We start from the raw sequence: 24,413 nt of genomic DNA on the forward strand, positions 1-24,413 counted from the left end.
CTGTGTGGCAAACACATCAGCGGGCACCTTCGATGGAACATCAGCGACACTGGCTGTTTAAGGCATTAGTTTCAGGACAGGGTAGCTGGACACACAGCAGTTTTTAAAAATGATGTGTGTGTGCATGATGTGTGGGGGCAGGGGAAGGGCAAATGTTTCATGGCACCAGTGGAGGTCAGAGGACAACTTTGTGGAATCACTTTTCCCTTGCTTATGTGGTTTCCTGGTTATTTATTTATTTCTTAATTGCTCAATGTTGAGAGATGTTTATTCAGAGAGGAATGAAGGCAAGTGATTAAAGAAACAAAAAATACACAAAATGGACGGTGGCCCTGCTGACATTCCTGTGCTGGGAGCTAGGATGAGGCTTGATTAGGGGGAATCAAAGGCACTATGCCACATTTCTTCTTCCTTAAGTGAAAGCAAGATGGTGTCAAATGAGCTGTCCCACTCGGTCTGGTGGCACATACCTGTAATCCCAGAACACTGGAGACTAAGGAATGAGGATTAAAACCTAGCAGAGGCCCACTCCTTTAATTCTAGCACTTGGGAGGCAGAGACAGGTAGATCTCTGAGCCTGAGGCCAGCCTGGCCTACGGAGTTACAGATAGAGTTCCAGGACAGCCAGAATTACAGAGAAAACCTGTCCCCCCCAAAAATTCAACAACTTCCCATCAAAAAATAACAACAACAACAAAAAACAAAAATCAAAAAAACAAAAAACCCTAGGGGTCAGCACTGGCTACATAGCAAGACCACATCTGAAAATAAATAAATAAATAAATAAAAGAATGAATGAAACCCATGGCCTTCCCTGAAGCAGGGACCAGGGTCCTGATCAGACAGAACGAGCTCCATCAAGATCTGAAAGTACATCTCCGTGCAGCGCTGGGAGGAAGCCCGGGCTTCACATGCTGTCAAGGACTCTGACCACACACTTTAACCTGACTCCCTCCTAAAGTTCTAGCAAGGTCTGTCTACTAAGGAAATGGAAATGAAATGTCCTTCAGGTTACCTCTCATTCACATATTGTATTTCTTTTTTTAAGAAGAAGAAAAACAAGGGAACCCCATGGGCCCAGACACAGAGGAAACTGGCTTTGTGAAACTAAAACTGGTCCTGTAGCTCCTAAACTACTAGCTAGTCAATGCCACACTTGATTTTTATAGGAGAGACAGAAATGAATGTGTCTTTTCTTCACAGAAGTTCTGGGTGGCTAGGGGAAAGTGTTCTGACCCCTGGTATCCCTGTGAAGGTCCTGAGAGTATCTGAGGGATGAGCCCTTCTAGACCTGATGGTGGCCCTGCCTCCTGACCTCCCCCAGGGGTTTCCTAATACTGGTACTTCCCTTACAAGCCATCATGGCCTTCCTGATCTGAGCATTCCAGTTTCGAACATTAATACTGAACTTAAAGACATTTCAATGAAATGAACCACAGCCAAGGTTCTGAACTCTAAACCGTGTCCCCGTAGCAGTGCGGCTTGGCTAATTTCCATGGATCCTGTAAAGCTTGGGATATCTCCCGTGAGCACCTGAGGCTTTCCCAGCAGACCACAGTAGAGAACAAACCACATAGCAGTCAAGGATTTTCAGCCGCCAGCCTCAGTATGGCTGTGAAATTAAGCTACAGACAAGGTTTTCTGATTGCACACACTGCTCTGCGGAGGCCATTCACACTTACCAGTGAGTCGAATTGCTCTCGCGGGCAGGCAAACAGGCGTCCATTAATGGTGAGCGTCGTAAATACTGAAACATCATTAGGTTTGAGCACCACCTTTTCTGTGAACATAAAAAGCATGAGATTGCCTATTAAATCCATCTGAGATGTGCTGCGCTGCCCTAATCACACCAACAAATTGCCAGCTCGGTGAATTACCGGAACACGCAATGCGCCTGCATAAAATGCAGGGGTGAAGGGAGCTGCTGAATAAAAAATACGGTGCTTTCATATAGCCACACGGTGCCCGGGATGCCATCAGAAATGACCACACAACAGGAATTGAAACACCCAAGGATCAATTTGCCCAGATCTACTCTGCAACTCTATTCATAAAACCCGCACAACCATTTACATGACAAGTCAGTTCTTGATGGTAACAATGCCTGGCCCTTTGGAGATAGAAACATCATGGCTAGAATCATTGGAGGAGCTTCAGAGTTCTCACATGATTTTAATTTATAATTAATATATATATTTTAATATATATATATATAGTTGCTCCCAATTTGAAGGTAATAGTAGTAACTACTTTAAGCCCTTTTCTACAGTTTGTAAATTAGTTTGCTAAATATATATTTAACACTACGTACCAGACACTAGGGACACATAAAGAAATGATAGATGGAATAAAATATAAATGGTAGAGAGAAATAAAACATAAATTAAAAATCCCAGTCAAAACAGAGGGATAATGAATGAGTGTGCATGTGTGCATACATCCGTGTGTGTGTGAGTGTGTGTGTGTGTGTGTGTGTGTGTGTGTGTGTGTGTGTATGAGTGTATGTGTGTTAGTGACATGGGATAAGGGTCACAAGGTACAGCAGGGGAGGGAGTTAGAAAGTGTGTCAGGGAGCAGTTAAGATTTTAGATGGGACATCAAGGGACAGGCTACAACGGCACCGTCATTTAGGTGAATGCCCCATATATGGGACACCTTTGGGAAGAATGTAATAGTTAGCTATATGATCATCCTGGGTCTGGACCAATTGGGACAAAAACAGAAGGCAAGGTCTAGAGAATGCATCAATCATTGCATCCTTCATCAGTGGAATCATCTGCCTTCACACACAGCAGAGATGCTTCTCCGTTCCTAAAGGACCCCTCCGCTCAAATGGCTGTGAAGCCCTCACTGGGGAATTCATCTCCTGGCCCATTCCTGTACCCTCTCTCTGCATTGTGGGTAACCACTGCCCAACCCTGCCAGCATGGGGTCCAAGTGTTCATTTAATTCCTAACCCTCCTGGCTCAGGAGTGACTCATGGACACAGAGTGTGTCTAATTCACTCTTTTCTGTCATTGCTACATGCAGTGGTCAAGACACACAGGATGACACAAAATGACATTTCAGGTATAATATAATCAGGGGCAAGGAAAGGAATTTTAGTTCCGGGTTGGGGAATGAAGTACTCCTCATGTTATTAGACCACTTGGGCTCGCTGGCTCTATTGGGTAAGGAGAAAACTGTCATCAGTCGAAAAGAATGAGCCCTCAACTGCCTCAACTTCAGGTCTGCAGACACCCAGAGCCTTAGCCTGTCAAAGCCCATGCACCTCTCTCGGGGATCTTAGGCCCAGAGTTTTTTATGGTTTCCATGGAAAGAGTCCCAGGCTGACACATATGCCAGAGACTACAGGCACAGCTGCCTCCCATAAATCCCTTCTCTTTTTACTCCTTTTTGTGGGAACCTGTGCTATCGGGGACATTAGACACCTGAGAAGCACATCTCTTCTCAACAACATTTCTATTATTCCTGGGAGTTCACACAGCCTCTACCATCCTTCTGGGTCAGCCACGGGTGGCCTTGCTAACCCCTTGCATGGTTTTGATTGTTCAGCATGGCTTACTTCACAAAAGCCCAAGATGCTAATCCAGGCTGTTACCTCCTCCAGAGTTCATCTTGACTATGATCAGGCCTTCCCCTGAGCCGAGTTTGTCAGCCACTGCACTGATGACTTCCTTCACCGAGGCAGCTACAGGTACCCGGATGGTGGTATAGGTGTGGTCCATGCAGTAGACCTTAAACAAAACTTCAGAGACAGTTGACAATGTAAGAAAATGGTCTCAGGCATTCAGAGAAAAACCTAAGCTATATACAATAGTAGTTAGAGCTCTGTGGTCAGGGCCTTAGCAAACTCCCTGCTCAGAAGCTGTGCTTCGCTGATGACCAGGGGGTAGAGGGGCAAGGGGGTGGTGTTGCACCTTGCTCTGGGAAGCCATAAGTTTCCCACAGCCTTCCCACCCAGCAGATCTTCACAGAAGTGATAATCTTGACAACCAAGCCCTGAGAGAACCCACAGTTTTTTAAGAGGTGGTGACAACTGGGGAGAGGCAGTGTCAGTAAGGTGTGGGCAAGCATCTCAGCTCTGTCTGGATACCAGATTCCAAGAAAATAACCCATCAGGAGACCAAAGCGCATATCCAAGAGCAGTTTTGCTTTGTCTTTTGTTTGTTTGTTTGTTTGTTTTTTTGGGGGGTTGCTTTGTTTCATTGGTGGTGGTGGCTTCAAGGTGATGGTTTCCAGGGGCAGATTTTAGCCTGACTATAACTATTCCACATGTTAGATTGCTCACCCTCATCAGAGCCACGGATCGGCTGGCGCTTCTGGGCCCTCTCATCGCCTGTGTTGAACTGTTGCAAAAGCACCTTGTGCTGTAAAAATAATGACAACAAGTGATGTAAGGGAGAGCGAGTGACTAACATCGCCTAACAACTTAGAGAAGATGCGTCCAGGGAGGAGTTAGAGCCACGGAATGAAACAAATAGATTCCGTGAGTATAAAGGAGACATCATCCCAATAAGCTGTGACCCAGGGCTCCTGGATGATCACAGTGTTGCCAGCTACAGTTTCGGACTCTGAGTCGCTTACCTTCTTCTGTGGGGCTTTCACGTCTTCTGAGCTACAAGAAGTAGAGAAAGCACAACGGTGAATACCATTGTACCATTGCTGCTGTTCTTTCAGTTTGCTTTACTTGTTCAGCACTTTAATCTTGTGTTGGGCAGTGATATCATACAATCCCTCTGGGCAGCCAAGGGGAGACTCCCCCATTCTAACAGTAAGAGGACAAAATGCAGGGGGGCCGCAGAGCCACTGGCTCTTGTCACAGGCAGATTCTGAGCAGACCTGAGGTTAAATCCCTGGTTCCCGGCTTTCAAAATCAATCTCCTAACTTATTTCCCAGCACTTAATCTAACAGTTTGTTAATAGCATGGCAAACCCCTAAATACACCACGAGGGCAGGAATCTTTTCAGTTAACAGTGTTAGCAGCAGAGAGTGAATTTCCCATACAGGCCACTGTCTTCAAATACACCCCAAAGCCCACAGACTATTTTATTGTTGGGCTGTCTAAGGGACCCATGTGTTTAGATCCGGGCTTGTCAAAGGACAGGTTTCTTCTCCATAGCCTGCTAACCCAGAAGGCATCTGAGTTCTCTGACCGTCCAGTCTCGTTGCCACCTGTGCCTGGGACTGGTGACAAAAATCAGAACATGTCATGGCTGAGGATAGACCAGTGGTAGCCATTTTTTGCAAAGGTTTTTTTTTTTTTTTTTTTGGAAGCTATTCTAATCGTGAGGCAGGCACTCATGTGGGAAAGTGCACCCCAAAGCAAAGCCCCTCCTTACATTTGTTTGACGATCTTCTCCAGCTCTGGCAGTTGTTCCTTGAAGGCAACCATCATCCGGGCATCATCTGACACAGACACATAGAACTCCTGTAATTGGAAAAGGTCATGGTGTCTTAAGGAGAACTGAACAGAGTGTGGCCCTCTAGAGAGGAACAGAGACAGACTTCTATGCTATGTGCGTTGCTGGCACCCCCAGACTACAGTTTCATGGAGAGCAGAGAAGAGAGAGGAGGAAGGGAGAGAAGGAGGAGGAGTAAACATTTACATTGAAAATTGCTAATGAGAAAAGGTCCTGGAAATCGATAATGGTGATGCAATGACCATCAATGAATTGTATATTTTCAAATGACTAAAATAATAAATGTTATGTTGTTAACATTTTACCACAACAAAAATTAAAACAATAAACTACAAGTGAACTTTAAGGTGTTTGTGTGAAAGAACACAAGGGGCACTGTTTTGGAACAGACCATTTTACAATCTGCACTTTAAAAGCATTTTTTTTTTTGCTCTTTTATCCTCAGGGAATTTTAATATTTTTTTTCTTTTTGGTTTTTTTGAGACAGGGTTTTTCTGTGTAGCTCTTGCTGTCTTAGAACTCACTCCATAGACCAGGCTGGCCTCGAACTCACTGAGAGATCTGCCTGCCTCTGCCTTCCTGGGTGCTGGGATTAAAGGCAAGTGCCACCACCCCAGGCTTAGTATTTATTTTGATATTACTTTAGTATTTTCTGTTTATTTAATATACCACCAATGTGGTAGTTAACAGTACAAATGCAGACACAGTCCTCAACACTGGGCTTGTGCCACCGTCCCATCTGATACTCTCAAAGCTGTGCCCACCACCTAGTAGCAATAGCAGCACTCTTTCCCCTGTCTCCCAGGAGCAACAGCTTCTATCGTGGGCCATGACAACCATGGTAGTTACAGGGAGGGGCCCCAAGTCAGCACAAGGTCTCAAGCCACCATATTTCTTATTTTCAAAATCAAAACTCCTTGAATGACTCCCCCTTCTACCAAAGTCTGCTTTCTTTGATGACTCATCAAAGATTACACAAGTGAAAAGGAGGCACAATTCTTTTGGAAAGTTAATTTTAGAGCAAACAGACTGTAACTACACCATCATCTATCTGTACGAGAGGGGAGAGTGAGTACAGTTGCTCCCCTTGTCTTTGGAGAGTCATGTTCTACTGTGGCAGTTAGCTGTCATCAACAACAGTCTGGGAATACTACATGGAGAATCCCAGAAATGAATAATTCATAAAATTTAAATATTTTTATTACAGCATATGTAGTATTTTCATATCAGCTATTGTAGTTTACCTCCTAGTGTGCTGAATTGACAAATTTCCTTTTAGATAGACATGTGTAGGAAAAAAAAACAGTAATACACAGAACTTGGTTCTATTAACAGCGACGGTCTCTACCAATGGGTATGGGGGTACTACCTAATCTAGGGTTAAAAGCCAAAGCTCATGCTACAGTGAACCACAGGAAAGAAAGACAACTCAGCTAAAAGCAGTATTGACCAAGGAAGCGATGTCCATTCAAACTGCCTCCTGGCTGCCCTGGCAATTCCTCATTAAATCAATCTACCTCTTAAGAGCCAAAGTCACCTATCATTTGTCCTAGCAATCTTACTCCTAAGAAAGCAAATAACTAAAGACAGATCTACATGCATAAAAATGTTTGTTTACCAAGGAGGACCCTAAGAGAGACATACATGGTCCCCTGGAGAAGGGGAAAGGGTCAAGATCCCCTGAGCAAATTGAGAGCACGGGAAGAGGGGGGAGGGAGCTTCGAGAATGAGAAGGGAAGAAGAGGAAGGATGCAGAGGACATGAGGGAGCAGAAAGGTTGAGTCAGGGGAATAATAGAAGATAGGGTATGTGATAGGTAGGGTTTTAGTTGTGGCGGGGTGTTAGGGGAGGACGGGAGGGAGAAGGGAACTGGGATTGTCATGTAAAACAATCTTGTTTCTAATTCAAATGAAAAATGATAAAAAAATAAAAATAAAAATAAAATAAAAAATAAAAAAATGTTTGTTTACAATTTTTCTAGGAAGGAGAAAATGGAACAATATGGGTGCAGGTAAATGCATTTGTGGATAGCTGCTGATTGATCATCAGAACTTTTTATTACAAAGATCATACTGACATGGAAAAATCTTTACAGAGTTAAGCAGAAAGAGCAGCCCGAAAAATGTTGGATGCTAATGTGATTACACATCTTTCAAACATGCAAAGAAGGAGAGCAGACAAGAATACATTGCAATGCCACCACTCAATGAATTAGAGTGGCAGGATAATGGATGATGTTTTTCTTTTATAAAAGTACATCTCTGATGGTGGACAGGGTAACAAAGTCTAGAATTGGCAATTACGGCATCTCTATAAAATCTGCTGTGCACCCCTGTGTTATAGGATAAAGGGGTATCTTGGAGTGGATGACCCCCATGTACCTCCAGGAAAGCCATGGCCACATCATCTTCTTGGAGGAGGTCCCCATACATGGCAGCCCACTGCAGAACCAAGCGGATGACACGCCTCTTGTTGTTGAGGGCATAGTCCATTCTTTCCTGTTCCGTACCTTGAGAAGGCTGTGCATGGTAAGTGCCAAGGAGTCAAGGAAACCACAGAGCCACTTCCCACCCACTTCCAACCCACTTCGGTGTGCTACTTGCAATGCAGAGAATGACAGATCCCAGCTTCAGGCTGACACAATTTCCCTTGTTGATCCTCAAGGAGATTCCCCATTATAGGGTCTGAAGCACACACACACAGTCTCTTGGAGCCTCCTGCTCAATTTTACCTGCCTGAAAGTAAGACTATAGACGAATGTGTTGACAAAGATTCCTGTAGGTCAGCTCTCATTCCCCCTGCTTGTTCTCTACCCTGCCCTTAGCCTCTCAGGATAGTAATGTGATTTCCCATTGCTTATATCTGGGTACCTTTATCCTGTTGGGCCCCATAATTCTACCCACATCTTTATGACCCCCTTCTTTATATGAATTTCAATTTAACTCTTTTGTGTGAGTACCCTGTCCTGCCAGGACCATGATTATATGAACAAGAAAGATGGAAATAGATAAACCTACTAGGTATTAGGGAGAGATCCGTACACATTCCACCCTTGGCAAGGGTTCCAGACCCTCCTTATACCCCATACCTCCTTCTCTTACCTAGAGCCACATCCTATTTCATCGTCAACTTGTGCACACATGGCCAACCATCTTAAGTACAAGCCCTATGAGGCTTGGGCTGATGTTGTCTATCCTGTGTTCTTACCACGTCTAGTGCCATGACTTCCATTTCAAATTTTTATTTATTCATAATGGAACTCAACACTTAGTTGAGTGCCTACCACATAACAAAAGTAAGGGGTCACGCTGTCATAGACCTTCCATGACGACAATCCAAGTATTCTAGATTAGACACACTTTTCCTTTTTTATTGTTTTATACTAGCTCATGTCATAATCACCTAGTCCATAAAACAACTCAGTATTTATAGTTGATACTATAAAATATACAAAAAGGACCCCAGTGAAGCTCTACGTTACCACCTGATGGCAACACTGTTGTCTCTTTTCTAAAGGTGAGCAGACCAACACAAAAGGAACACAAAGGGCTATGACGACCTAGCGAGAGGGCACAGCCGGTTCTGAGTCCAAGACTCCGGACTCCAGATAGTTTTGTTCCCACTGTACCACATTCCTGAGCCTCGTAGCAAGGAACAAGACCACCCACGTCTTAGCTGATGGCCATGGCTTAAAAGGCACAGTAGAAAACTGTCTTGTGGCAGTGCCTTACTCCAGAGCTAAGCCAGAAAGAGCCTTTCGGAGAGAACTATAAATAATCATGACCAAGGTAAATGACAGAACCTTAAAGCAAAGGTTTACTGCATGTAAATGGGTTGCAAAATGGCTTTCATAAATTGAGCACGAGATTCATAAAAAAGAAAATTGCTCAAGCTGTATTGCTACAATTCTCTCTGAGCTTACAATAAAAAGAGGGAAGACAGATCACTTTATGTGAAAATTATTTCTTTTCTGATTAACCCTTTGGTCTCTTGCTTCTATATATGCATAACTCAGTTTTTCTTTCTTAAGAATTACAACACTGGTTATAAAGTTTTGCGACCACTGCGTACGGTAGGCATCAGCACTATGGGGGTTGACTGAAACACAGGTACGGGGTGGCTCAGCAGAGACCTGGAGAATCTATGCGTGAGTCCTTTGGTTCCCACTGTCTGTTGCTTTGATTTGGAGTGAGTCATTGGGAACTACACACTTGTGTTAGCTCACCTGTGGAATCAGGTGAGTGGAGACAACTTCCAGCTTTGCTTCAGATATATTTAATAACACCAGTGTAAAGTTGATCCAAAGAGAATTAGGGACCACAAACGAACACAACAAAACTAAGCTATCTTCTCATGGTCTCTTTAGCTTAATTTTATAGTAACTTGTGTGTCATGTGGCGTTATAGTTTCGATATGGTATTTCCTGTATAGGTTTTAATTCTTCAATGCAACAATTCCACAAGGTGATGTCTTTAAGGGACATTAATGCTATTGTTGGGAGACTATATTAGTTCTTAGGAATGGATTGGCTCTTTCTAGCATGGATCATTGTAGCGCATGTGGCCTCCTTTCTTGGCTCTCTCTTTTATATGCCCATTTGCCCTTCTGCTTTGAGCCTTCAGCAGACACTGAGCAGATGTGGCCACCTTGAACTTCCAGCCTCCAGGACTGTGAGCTAATACAGCTCTTTTCTTTGTAACTGGTCCAGTGTCTGCTGTTCTAGTGCAATGACAAAATAAATTGAGACATATGGAAACTTGGTTTAGATCAGACTTTGGAAAGTACTATTTTAAAATTTCATTTCTGGGGTCAGCAGGACAACATAAGAATGGCTAAGATGGAGGCAGGGGTGTGGGGTTTGGATAGCCTTGGTAAGTATGAAGTAGTAAAATTATGAAATCTTAATAGACTGTCTTTTAAAACCCCTTCTATGCCAGGCTTACTCTGAGCTCACTCTCTATGCCAGCTATCTTGACTTCAAGTTGTACTACAGCGTATGTACTTCATTCTTTCCCCCAACCCAGGCTTCCCTCTATCCACTTTGCTAGAACTCAATGACAATGTCTATGAAAAACATCTTTTTGATGGCCCTATTCTGTGAAAATGTGCGTATATTCTTGAACATGTTACGTCACCTTTAAAAGACTATCACACTGTGCCCTGACTAACTATACAGACTAGAGTCTTTAAAAAGATTTCATTGTACATGGGGTATGATTCCAAATCATTGGAAGATGGTGACATGATACAAAGGAAATGGAGCCTCTACTGAGTTCATGCACAGAGTTGGGGCCCTTGTCCTAGATTTAGGACAATCTCCTCAAGATGGAATGAGGAAAGTGTTGATTTGCTTCTAAAAAAGATTTGTTTTTATTTCATTTGTATGTGTTTTACTTGCATGTTAGTGCATCATGTGCTTGAAGTGCACACAGAGGTCAGAAGATGGATTGGATTCCCTGAAACTCAAGTTACAAATGATTATGGGCCACCATGTGGGTGCTGTGAAACAAACTCAATTGCTCAGCAAGAACAACAGATGCCTTTAATCATTGAGCCATCTACCTCTCCAGCCCCTTGACTTGGTTTTTAAGGGGCAAATTATTTAATGACTTATTAAAGAAAATTCCAAATATTTTGCAGATACCTGGACAAAGAAACCAATCAGACTGAGTTACTCATTAATAAAGATACTCCATAGAATAAGACCCAGTCCTTGGTGGTAGGGATTAAATGGACCTAGGTCCTATCTCTTAGAATATTGCATTGTACAGATGTGTTGAAATGAAAGAGAGAGGAGACTCTTAGTTATGACATTGAAATGGTCTGAAAGTCCAAATAGGTATCAAGGGTATTTAATCCTAATTATTCAGGTTATTGTCACTAAGACTGAGGAAGCAGGGCAAATCCTCACGTGATGGTTGGGCAGAACCAGCAGTTTACCTGTGGTTAACCTTCAAGGTCTATACTGTCCCTGTATGTCAGCACAAAGGTTTTTCTTGGCCTCTGTTGATGTTGAAATCTAGTTTTATTCTTAGTTTTGTTTGTGTTTTTGTTGCAATAAATGACAGAATACAGAGTTGGGCAACTTCATATGATAATGTTTCAAGCATATGTAGAAGTTTACATTTATAAAACATCTTCAGTATGCTCACATAACATACACATATAATGTTCCCTACAAATCTAGGAGGAAATATTTAAAGATAAAAAAACCTAGCCAGGCAGTGGTGGGGCTCACCTTTAATCCCAGCACTCGGGAAGCAGAGACAGGCAGATCTCTGTGAGTTAGAGGCCAGCCTGGTCTACAAAGTACACAGAGAAACCCTGTCTGGAAAAACCAAAGACCAAACCAAACCAAAACAAAAAACAATAACCCTAAAGTTCTGGGGGAGGAGATATATTGCCCAAATGCCTTAGAAGGAAACAGCAGGGCTTACAAATCCAGACAGGGTTCTTTTCATGCTCACTGTCCCAAACAGTGGCCACAGGGCCTCTATATTAATACTTGTTTTAAGTTAGTAAAAATAATTTCATTTGGGAAGCGAATTTTTTTCATGGTTTGTTTTCTTGTTTGTTTGTTTTTTACTTTTTTTAAAATTTTATGTGCATTGGTGTTTTGCCGGCACGTGTGTTGTGTGAGGGTGTCCCGTCCCTTGGAACTCGAGTTAAAGACAGTTTTGAGGTGTTATGTGGGTGCTGGGAATTAAACCCAGGTCCTCTAGAAGAAGAACCTGTGCTCTTAATCTCCAAGCCATCTCCCCAGCTCCAAGGGAAACAAAATTCTTGATGTGAGAGTCCTCTGGTCATCATCATTGTCATTGTCATCCTCCTCCTCTTTGCCCTTCTGTTTTCTTCTTCTCTCACCTCTCAATTCTAATTTCCTAGAGTCATCTCTAGCATGAGCCACCCAGAAGACAGGACTGTCCTAAACTAGGGAAGAAAATGGGGAGGGTTCCTCCTTTTCTCATGAAAAGTAAGGTTATTCTCCCCCACACCCCATAGGAAAATAACCGATTTTTTATTTCAGTCTGGCCTTTTCTCTCACAGATGATATATTCATGAAACTCAGTTGGGTTAATATCATCTTTATAGTTAAGTCTCTCTTCCTGTGCTCAAAGCTTCTGCCCCTTCATAGGCAACACCCTGAATGTCTGTGAATTCGTGTGTGTGTGTGTGTGTGTGTGTGTGTGTGTGTGTGTGTGTGCATTCACACACATGCACATATCCATGTAAAGATCAGAGGTTGGTGGTAAACGCCTTCCTTGGTCACTCTCCCGTCTTGTATATTTATTTCTCTTGAGACAGGGTCTGTAACTGAACATGGCACTCATCAAATAGCTAGATTGTCTGGCCAGCAAGCACCACAGATCTGCCTATTTCTCACCCTTCCTCTGTTGCTAGTTTACAAATCATACCTGGCTTTTGCATGGGTTCTAGGGATCTGAACTTAGCCCTTCTGGGCACATAGTAGGCACGTTGTTAGTGCAGCCATCTCCCCAGGGCTCTGGAATTAGTTTCTTAAGGGACACAGAGAAGACTTCATAGGTAATTAACTATCTAAGATGGCTTCAGGGAGCGGTTTTTGTTCACTCCCACAAGAATCTACTCCAAATTTGAGAAGGGTTAAAGGTCTGTAAGTAAGAAAATATATAGTTTAAATGGGCAAACTCATCACTTATACACAGCTGATTCAGATGGGGCAGGAATCAGGGTTTTTAATGGCCTTTTGATAGCATTTCCTTCAACTCTATCAAGAAAACAGGCAGAACAAGATCAAATGCTCTTCCAAAATTTAACAATGAAACTCTTAGGATGTCGCTCAAGTTCTCAATCCCTCCAATAGTCTTTCTCTAGTCCATGCTATGTTCTTCTTCATATAATTCTCATTTTATTATTAAACATGTGCTATGTAGTAGATTTAGGAGTCTGTTGGGTATTAGGAAAATATACTGGAGATGGAGAAAAATATACCCAAATTCTCAAAGCATACACAGAACATGCAATATATATGTGCTGCCGCTTGGGTAAACTGAGTCAGGGAGGATGAGTTGCTAATGTCTGAACCAGACCATCTGCGCTGCGTTTATTGGTGTCAGTGCTGCCTTTACTAACCCAATAAGGCCAGGAGCTCTCTCTGCCCTGCCTTACTACTTCCTGTCTCCTCTCTCCAAACCTCTATGCTTAGTTAGTGGCTAGCTCTGCCCTCTGATTCCAAGCAAGCTTTATTTGTTGGAACACAATCAAACTATCACACAACAGTCACATCTACCAACTATTCCAGTTCCATCCACCATCTTTCTAACAGGGACTGCTCTGCATGCAGGAGCATGAAGTCAGAACCCTTAGGATCTGGGTCCAGGTCTTAAGAACACAGTGGAACTCTATATTTACTATTTGGGGACTGGGCACAAAACAGCCCTCAAACACTGGATGTTAACTATCTTAAATCATTACACAATTTGGAATGCTAAAACAGAATATACTTTTCCAAAAAAAAAAACAAACAAAAAAACAAAACTTCAAAAATTATCACAGCTCTTCCAGACTTTTATCCAAATGACCTGAAATTTTTCTCTGAATCGATGTCAAGCCCAGGTCATAGATCTGTTTCTGAGTCAGTTCATCATAATTTTAATGCCACCAGGTACAGGAAGTCCACACAGATGTCAAAATATCTGGCATATCTTTTAAACAGGAACTTTCATTATTAGTTGCTGAATCTACAAGATGAAAGCAAGCTTTCAGGGTGACTGTCTCCATGGAAGAAGACTGGCTGGTTCCTCATTGTGTCCTTGGGCTCAGGAGAGACTTGGTGTGTGTTCGGGGTTGAAAATATAAGAGGTGAAGGCCACAAGGCAGGCTGCTCTCTTTCTACCATTCCCTACAGCAGGCTTGATATTCCATTGAGTCATTTTCTTCATGCCGGCTCTGCCGTTCAAACACTGTAATTATTTCATATATTTTTACCTAGTTATTATCTTACTCACCACAGGCACCTGTAATTTTTCTGTATTTTTTTTAACTGCTCATTTACTTATTCTTAATTCAGCTAATAATGGTGCCATGTATTAAAATTATCACAGGGAAAGTAAGTGAAAACCTCCTAGGATGTGGAGACAGCAGATTCATTACAGCCTACAACAGGGAATAAAATATTATGTATACTTTTTGCAGTAAGTACATGCTAATTATGCAGCTATTTATAAAACACTTATCAACATTCAAACTGATACTCTTCAATGTTGTTGTTTTTGAAAATCCTGCTTTGCATACAAGATCTCTGCTTGCAACTGAAAACAAACTTTGGGGGTCATCTGCCCACTGAGGAGACAAAGCCTTTGTAGTCTTTACCTGATGCCAGACTCTTCTATGATGGCACAATAATCATGGTGGTATTTAATGGGATGCCAAGGTTTATAATGTACTTTCACACACACAGCCTCATTTGATCTTCACAACAACCAGGAGAGTGGGTAGGGCAAGGATAATTACCCCTATTATACAGAGGGGTCTTGTCAAGGTTAAGCATAATTGCCTGTGTGGTTTGTAAGCTGTAGATCTAAAACATGACCTTCTGACTTCAGAGCACTTGCTCTCTCCACTCTGACCTGGGGCCTCTTTGCTTCCTGGATGTGTTTGTGGAACAGGTTAACACTTTGGCCACCATCCTTTCCCTGGATGAGTGTTCAGGTTCTAGGATGGGATGGCCTGGGTTCACATGTAAGTTGTCTGTGTAGAGCCTTGAGATGTTCTTCAGCTAGCTTCAAAGGCGAGGGTGAAATGGGCTAACGTGAATAAGAAGTCTGGAATACTTCTGTAACATATGCAGTGTTTAGTAGACCTTAGCTATAGTCCTTCTTACTGCCCTGCCTCTGGAAACCACTCTCATCTGTGACACAGTTCAGACTAACACACATGTGCAACTATTAACTACAGGCTTCCAGAAGCATCTGCGGTACCAGCAATATCTTTACATGTCTCCCGTTTTCTTGCTTAGAATGTTTTCCTTCATTGATTTTCAGAATTCCTAAAAATTTTGGTTTTTAGAGACAGGGTTTTTCTGTGGCTTTGGAGGCTGACCTGGAACTAGCTCTTGTAGACCAGGCTGGTCTTGAACTAACAGAGATCCTCCTGCCTGGCCTCCCGAGTGCTGGGATTAAAGGCGTGCGCCACCACCGCCGGGCTTTAGATTTTTGTTTGTTTGTTTGTTTGAATTTTCTGTTTTTAGAAGTCCTGCTTGTTAGGAATATCCTTTCAAATTTCAAAGGAGGCTCTGCACTTACTTATAGGCAAGCAGTTAGGACATAACCCCAGGTAACACACTGTCAGGGTTCACATTTTCTGTCAACACTGGTGGTCCAATTGGGGGCATGTTAGTACACAGCTTAATCTCAGTTCTCCTATTGGAAGAAGCGGGTTGGAGAGTCCACACACCACACTACTGCTGTGAGGCTGAGAAAATGTCTTGGAGGAACTTTGCAGCTTATTTGCCAAGATGCTTGTATTCTGAAAAGCAGGGCATCAATGTTCATATGGGCAAATCAACATTTCCTTACCAGGAAGAAATTCTCAAACTCCGTGACTGCAAAGGGGAAACGTCCTGATAGTGATATACAGACGAACATTTTCCAGAACTAAATAGGGACCATAATGGTGAGATTTGGCTTCAAGCAAATGTAAGTTGACAATTTTTCCCTTTAGAAATCTAAAGAGGGGCTGGTGAGATGGCTGAGTGGTTAAGAACACTTAGGTGATCTTCCAGAGAACTCACGGTCAGTTCTCAGCACCCACACTGGGCAGCTCACAACAGCCTGTAACTTAAGCTCCAGGGGGAACCAATCCTTTGACCTCCATGGGTACCCACGCTCATTTGCCCATACCCACATGTAGACATACACATACACATCATTAAAAATGATAAAAAAAATAGGTCTTAAAAATAAATCTAAAGACTATTCCTAAAAGTTCACTTCATCTAAACACTATGAACCTAATACTGCTTTATTACTCTTTCATCTACAACAAAAACAACTTTTGATATGCATTCCTGTTGAGAACCCCAGCCAATTCATACAGAAAACATTTCCAGATCAGGTTCACAGAGCTATAAATGATGGGGACGGGACACTGTCTTCTCAGAATGAGACCCTGTTATGTTTGTTTCTGTATAAGAACAAAACACACAAAAGAGTTTTAGCTAGAACTTAGTAGCACATCTATATTTCATTTTTTCTTCTTAATTCAGGAAACTAAATAAATTACTTCCATGTCAAAAGCATAAAATTTGTCCTGATACTCAGCCAAAGAAAATTAGTATGCTAATAGAAAATATTCAACTAAAATTACTGCTGTATTTAAATTTCTATATGTTTAAATATAACCCATTTATCACTTAGGATCCTTTTAGCTTCACTCAGAATCCATCCTAAATAACAAAGACTGGTATTCACTGACATAAAAACCTATTGGCAGGGTGAGTTCCAGACTGGTCCAAATGCTGACGATGCCATTACAGACCCCATTTTTGTGACTGCCGACTCCTTTCAGCTTTATCCCGGAGTTCTTTACTTTCCTTATAATTCCCAGATGGTTGGTTCTAGAAACTGGGGTTATAAGCCTCCTGTTCCTTGTCTTAAATGTTTCAAATAGTTTTGCCCAGAAATCCAGGAAGCCTCTCTCTGAATTTTCACTGGCCCAGTCTACATGGGGGCCTTGAGATTGCAAAGGGAAGCTAAGCACTAAGCAAGCAGCCTGGCCTCCTATGATGGCTTACATACCGAAACACCGACTACAAACAATTATGTCCCTGAAACACACTCTCCTGTCAGTATATTCAAACTCTCCAGGGTTTACTTGGTCCTGCAGGCCTACATTTCTCTTACATGTCAAATGAAATAAGCAATATACCATTTCTTTTGGCCTCATGTTTGGGGAATGGGTACTGGAAAAGCAAACAACATGAAAACACTCATCATCAAGGAGCTAATCATCAAATTCCCGATAGTGATCCTTATAGTGATCACTCACTGAATTGAGGGCTATGGTAGAGTTCAACCTCAAAGCAGAAAATGAAGATACCAGGGGAGCAATTTTGTTAAAAAAAGAAACCCCAAACACTGCAAAAGAAACATTCTATATCCCCCTTCCCAAATCCTGGCATGTTTTTCATAAAACTATTAACAATAGTAATGTGTCAGGTGTAGTTTTCTCTTTCTCTTTCTCTTTCTGTGGCAATTTAAAAGTTTTGCAGGGAAAGTGTTGGGAAAAATGGCAACAACTGTTTATATTCAGAAAGATATCCAATGCCATAGGAAAAGATCCATAAAATCCTGTTAGTGGAAAAGTATATGAAATGATAACATGGGCCCCATTCTTGTATTTACAACTATGTATCAGGCTGAGAAGATGGCTGGGCTGGTGAAACACTTGTGTAAGCGTGAGGATGGAAGTTTGATACCTCACACTGAAGGAACCGGCTTCCCTTTTGGCAGCCATAATGGTCGAACATGTGCTTCTATGACCTTGTCCTAGAAACCAGAAAGTCAGATGCCTGTCTCGTGACAAGGAACCAATCAGAAGTTAGCTGGTGGCGCTATGCTTTATGGCTCTGGGTGTGCTTTACGGACAAGCGCACAGCAATGACGTAGAGAGCATAGCAACCACCCTGGGAGGGCCTATGAGCCATAACAACCAGTTGACCAATCAACACAGGGCAAGCCCTCCAAGCCTGGAAGCACACCAATCGTAAGCCTGTGCGTACCCCTAGACACTCCCCTTACGCTGCCCTATAAGATCTTTTGGGAGACCCAAGGAGCCGTCTTTTCTAGCCGTCAGCCATGGCGGGTGGGTAAAAGACCCGAGCTAACATGGGGTTAGCTCGTTAAATTACAATAAAGCCTCGTGCAGTTTGCAGCAAGCTCTCGAATCCGCCTGGTGATTGGGGTGACCGCGAACCTGGCCTGAGACCCCGGATACTTGAGTTTTCGGGGGTCTAACATTTTGGGGGCTCGTCCGGATTTGCGACCACCCTTCACCTGAGTGGATTCGATCTTGGAGGTAAGATGATTAGAGCTCGCAATTTATATATGTTCAATGTTCTATGTTTCTTGTTTTGTCTCTTGCTGTTTTGTTTGGTGCCATGATTTGTATTTGATCTGCGCAGAATTTGTATTTGTAATTCGGACTTCTGGGGAAGACCCTGAAGTCCTGCCCTGGATGAAAGTCCGAGGGTTGCTTGATTTGATCTGCGCAGAATTTGTAATTTGTATTTGATCTGCGCAGAATTTGTAATTGAACCATAGGGTAAGCAGACTTGCGAGAACCTTGGTTCCACCCTGGATGAAAGTCCAAGGTTTGGTTGTAATTTTGGTTTGGGGCACCATTTCTTTGCCGCGGTTTGTCCTGTCTAATGTCTGTCCTGTCTAATGTCTCCATGTCTCATATTTGTGGCATGCATGGGTCAGGGGTCTTTTCTTGTTGCCCTAAGCACATGGCACGGGAAAGGAGTTCTGCCATGTGTCACGGGTTAGAATGTGTTATGTTGGAGTCCCCCGATGCTGCTTTTCTGAACTCGAACCACTGCTGCAGCCCTTACAGCTGAGCCTGGCCCATGTAGGTGAGTCTTTCCCTATCCCCACTTGCCGGTCCCGTGGGTCCCTGCCATTTGCCTAGCTGCCCGGCATTCTTTGTGCTCTACACACATGGTATGCAGGGGGGCCGCAGGAGTCTTTTTCCCACACCTGGATTGGCCTAGGGTCTGGGGTTACCAGCAGCACCCCTACCCCAGGTCTCTCTGCCTTGAGCACATGGAGCTCGAGCGTATGAACTTATCTGGCCTGATCCGGACATCTAAATGGCCTTAAAGTTATTAAGAACTATAAAAGGGACTTTGACAAAATTTTTATGTTAACTAAAAAATAAAAAAAAATGTAAAAGACTTAAGTAATAAAGAGAAAAAAAATTGTCTAAGAATGTCTAAGAAAGTCAGAGAAATAAAATAAAAGGTTAAAGAGAGTTAAAGCAAATGGTAAAAGTTATAGAGGGTTAAAGTAAGTTGTAGAAGGTCAGAGGAAAGTTGTCGAAGGTCAGAGAAAAGGTTGTTACAAGTGAAAAAAAAATGTAAACTGTGCTATGGTTTCTCATGTCTACAAACAGTAAATTTTAAAAATGGTGATATAAGTTAAAATTTTAACCATATTAAGCTAATTCTGTTTTAAAAAGTCCTATTTATTTCTCATGTAAATTATGTATACTTGTTTTAAAAATGTTCTATTTCCTGGTATAAACTTAAGCATGTTAAGCAAAGCAAGTTACGGCCATTTTGTAACTGGTCACATGACTTGACTGGTCGCCATTTTGCTAAAGTTAAAAAAAGAATACTTAAACCGCCATCTTGACTAAAGGTGACCGCATGGAAATTAGAGGTACCATCTTAGAAACAAGTTTTTCAATTAAGATTTAAAATGTTAATGCTTCTATATATTACAGAAAGACCTTAAGGGAATTTAAATTTCTTTTAAAACCAGTTTTCAAATGTTTGTTTTTATTAATGTTTGTACTTAAAGAGCTTCAATTTAGAATTATTCTTAAGCAAAGCCTGACAATGTAAAGTTCTTGTTTTATAAAAGATGCTAATCTGTTACAGTTTGTGTTTTCAGAAGTTAAGTTTAGGGTGTTGGTAGCACACACCTTTAAGCTCAGGGTGTAGGTGGCACACGCCTTTAATCCCACCACTCGGGAGTAAGAGGCAAATGGATCTTTATGAGTTCAAGGCCTGCCTGGTCCGGCAGATCGAATTCCAGGACAGGCTCCAAAGTCACAGAAAAACCCTGTCTCAGAAAGAAGTTAAGCTACTGTTTAAGAAATATAAGGTAGCTCTATGCAGTTTTAAGTTCAGCTGTATTACAGAAAGACCTTACCTAGCCACCTGTGTGCTTCATGTGTGCTTAAGGCAAGTAACTAAAACAGACAAACAGACCTCTAATGCTTCAGAGATCTTCAGAATATGGCATTTAAATTGTTATCTTTAAAGTTTATAATGTCAGACAGACCGCCAGATCCGGACAGTGACCCAAAGTCTCCAAAGAAGATTACGAGGCACCTCAGTTCCTGCACCTGGACCAGTGAGCGAGATGCTCAGATGTGAAACCTGCCGCCTGCCAGAACCTGGCCGAGACTGTGGACAAAGCTGCTGGACACTGGAAAATTGATTGCACCCCTTTGCCTAGACAAAACAAGGTCAGTCTTTTCCATGTCCCTCTTCCACAGAGAGAAAAAAACTCTCACAGTATAGGCCTGGCGAAGATTGCTGGTCTTTGAGACACCTGCCTCCAGCGGTAATGGAGAAACTTGGGTTTGGCTAACTGTATATAGACTGGCTTCTGTCACTTTTTAGTAGATTCGGACAAAATATACCCTTCTCAGATCTCTGAAATATTACTGGTTGTCAGCTTGACAGCATCAGGCAGTCAGGTCCACTATAGACTAGTCAGTATGTTAGCTGATAAAGTAGTGACTATATACTGTTCAGGCATGAGCTCAAGATTTTTAAGTTTATTTTGGTTGTCATCTAAGTACAAACTTAAAGGGCTTTTCATCAGGCCAAAGGCACCTCTGTCCAATCCATACCTGGCTCTCTGGACAGAAGAAAAATGTACATGCTTATAGCCCAAATCTGTAGTTTTTGCTAGGACTCAAAGTTATAAATATGTTCTTGCTGTTTGAACAGATATCCAGATATCTGCTTTTTCTACACTGTGGGCTTCAGTAAATAAGTTTTAACCTCTGTTCCTAGTTTAAATATATCTTAAACAGGTTTCTGCTTCTGGCTGTCATCTGAGTATCAGTTGCTGACTACAGGCTGTTCTAAGTAGACTGCGAGCCCTAAACTTGCTGTGGATGTGAACCAGTCCAGCTGATGTGGACACCCCCTGTCTCTGCAACAGTGTCTGCTAACCAAAAGCCCCTGATGAATTCCCCATTGCCTAAATTCCTTTTTGCTTTTGACTAGCATTTCAACCTTCTGGGGTCCCTAACTTCGTCCCAAAGTCAGCAGGAAGCAGTTTGGAAAAGAATTTCGCCGTCCATTTTCCCTGGTTAAAATGCTAAGTCAAAGGGAACTCCCTTACATGGGGATGCCAGTACCTATCACTCCCTGATGGGGATACTAGAGAGACAGCAATTCCATGATTGGAATTTACAAAAAAAGAAAATGGGGGAATGAAGGAACCGGCTTCCCTTTTGGCAGCCATAATGGTCGAACATGTGCTTCTATGACCTTGTCCTAGAAACCAGAAAGTCAGATGCCTGTCTCGTGACAAGGAACCAATCAGAAGTTAGCTGGTGGCGCTATGCTTTATGGCTCTGGGTGTGCTTTACGGACAAGCGCACAGCAATGACGTAGAGAGCATAGCAACCACCCTGGGAGGGCCTATGAGCCATAACAACCAGTTGACCAATCAACACAGGGCAAGCCCTCCAAGCCTGGAAGCACACCAATCGTAAGCCTGTGCGTACCCCTAGACACTCCCCTTACGCTGCCCTATAAGATCTTTTGGGAGACCCAAGGAGCCGTCTTTTTCTAGCCGTCAGCCATGGCGGGTGGGTAAAAGACCCGAGCTAACATGGGGTTAGCTCGTTAAATTACAATAAAGCCTTGTGCAGTTTGCAGCAAGCTCTCGAATCCGCCTGGTGATTGGGGTGACCGCGAACCTGGCCTGAGACCCCGGATACTTGAGTTTTCGGGGGTCTAACAACACCTACCTACAAAAGCCAGGTGTGGTGATGTGTACTTGTAAGTTGGAAAGGTCTGGGCAGGTGGGCTCACAGGCCCACCAGCCCAGCCTAATGACCTAGCCAGTGTCCTAGGGAGAGACCCTGTTTCAAAAACCAAGGTGGATGGGTCCTGAGGAACAGTACCCAAGGCTAACTTCTGGCCTCCACATTTATACATGTGCACACACACGCGCGCGCGCGCGCGCGCACACACACACACACACACACACACACACACACACACACACACACACACAAGGAGTGGGAGAGGGAATGAAATTTTTTTTATATCTACATATATTAAAAAGGATGACATGAATACATACCAAAATGTTAGTCATAGTTATATCCGGGAAATGATAAGGTTTTATATACTGGCAGCTTTAATTTTCTTTTTAAACTAGAGGAAAATTGAACTGAATTTCAAATACGGATTTTAAAAAGATTTAAAAAGCTGGAGATGAAAAGTATAGGAAGTGAACAAATATGATTTTAAGACTCATTATAAAGCACTTGTATTCATCAGGTCAAATCATGTCCAAAGTGTATCTAATGAATAGAGTCTCTCTCATTAGCACATAAAAGGGCTGATATATTAACGTTAAACTGAGTTCTACCACCTTTTTTCCATGCTAAAAGCAAAACTGGAGGAGACGCACAATGTGGATCAAGGACAGAAATAGGTGTCAGTGGCTCTGGGCTCCAATCTTTTCTGTGCTGGTAATTACCTTTCTCTGAGCAAATCATAATTTTTCATTATCCTCGTTTATTGATTTGGAAAAAGAACAGTGGAAAAACTACTGACTACTTCTTTTTAGTGCTGCTATGAAAAGTCAGAGATGTCAAGTACTTTGAAAACACCCTGTACTTTACCAAAACCCACCAAGTCACAAAACGTGCTTAAGTAATTCACCGCTTCTGTACCCACGCTAAGAGCAAGGGAGTCAATTGACTTATTTGACTGTGTATTCAACATCCCTGCTGCTTGTGAGGTGCAGTAAACATGCATGCATGCACACATACATACACACATACACATGCATGCATGCATACACACATACACATTGCTGTTTTGCCTGATCATCAGCCATTTCTCCACTCACTCTGTCTTGTCAGGCTTCCTCTATAAACCAATACAGGAAGGTCTTCCACCTCCACTTGTCCAAGATCTGTAGGCATCTGATCACAGATCACAATGTCAAGCAGGCCCTCATTCCCCGAAGTGTGGAAATCAGGCAAGGGAGCAGAAGGTTTGGTGCGGATCTGTCCCACCAGTAAGGCCTTAAGTTCCTGCCTGTTGAGGCCCCTTCCTAAGATCTGGGATCACTGGGATTCTCCAGTTTGCCAAGTTATTCCATTGCCTTCTGATGGGTTTCTTTGTCCCTTAAGTCAGTCACAGTTGGTTTCTGTTACTTGTAACCCGAAAAGCAGCTTACCTCAGGGCCCTATCCACGCCATCTCCTTGAGAGGACAGGAGGGCTAGAAATTGTGTAATACACGTGCCCTTGCATATATATAACCTTGAGGATAGAACCCCATCCCTTGTCTCATGGTAGGAAGAGGCTTGGCCTCCTGGGACGTTATCTTTAGCCATCACAGAACAGTCCACACTAGAATAATCTCCTGCTCCTAAAACACAAGGACTACGCTTTTTGCAGCCTAATGTGGTAGCTAATAGCCTCATGTGGCAATCTAAACTCAAAACCAGGACAATTAAATCAAACCAAATTCAGTTCATTGCAATTCCAATTTTAACTTAGTGGACATTGACCTAACATAGATTGAACAGTGGTGACTAGACTAGTTCATGGCCCAGAGTCTCACTCACAATGCTCCCCATGGGCAAGTCAAACCCTTTACTAGTTTGTTGTAACATCCATGGGTTCTCAAAGTGAATATATAAATGAGATACCCTAAGGGCCTTACATGTTCTAGAAACTATTAGAAGTGAAAAGGCCTTTTTTTCTTCTTCCTCCTCCTCCTTTTAAAGAATGCACTAAGAAAAATTCCCGAGAATGTCTAATATAAGTAGAAGTTCTATGAAGCATTTTATTTTGGTTTTAACAAGGTCCTTTGGTTTTACCTAATTGAAGCAAAGATAAACCTCTATAAAATGTTCTGTTTTTGAGACAGGGTTTCTCTGTGTAACAACCCTCGCTGTCCTGGAACTCACTCTGTAGACCAGGTTGTCCTCAAACTCACAGAGATCCACCTGC

General features: G+C 42.5%; 1 protein-coding gene across 6 annotated transcripts in view; it reads right to left on the minus strand.

Moving 5' to 3' along the window:
• The window catches only part of LOC100774346 (rap guanine nucleotide exchange factor 4), a 295,338-nt gene that overhangs the window by 26,791 nt on the left and 244,134 nt on the right, over positions 1-24,413 (minus strand). For all 6 annotated transcript variants that reach the window (XM_027420185.2, XM_027420190.2, XM_027420187.2 and 3 more), the window contains 6 exons: positions 7,806-7,956; positions 5,344-5,432; positions 4,588-4,618; positions 4,292-4,370; positions 3,602-3,748; positions 1,683-1,780 (listed from right to left, as the gene is read on the minus strand). In XM_027420185.2, coding sequence (XP_027275986.1) covers positions 1,683-1,780; positions 3,602-3,748; positions 4,292-4,370; positions 4,588-4,618; positions 5,344-5,432; positions 7,806-7,956 — 595 coding nt within the window. The remainder of the gene's footprint in view (positions 1-1,682; positions 1,781-3,601; positions 3,749-4,291; positions 4,371-4,587; positions 4,619-5,343; positions 5,433-7,805; positions 7,957-24,413) is intronic.

Source organism: Cricetulus griseus, chromosome 6 (genome assembly GCF_003668045.3).
Source record: "Cricetulus griseus strain 17A/GY chromosome 6, alternate assembly CriGri-PICRH-1.0, whole genome shotgun sequence".
Classification (NCBI taxonomy): Eukaryota; Metazoa; Chordata; class Mammalia; order Rodentia; family Cricetidae; genus Cricetulus; species Cricetulus griseus.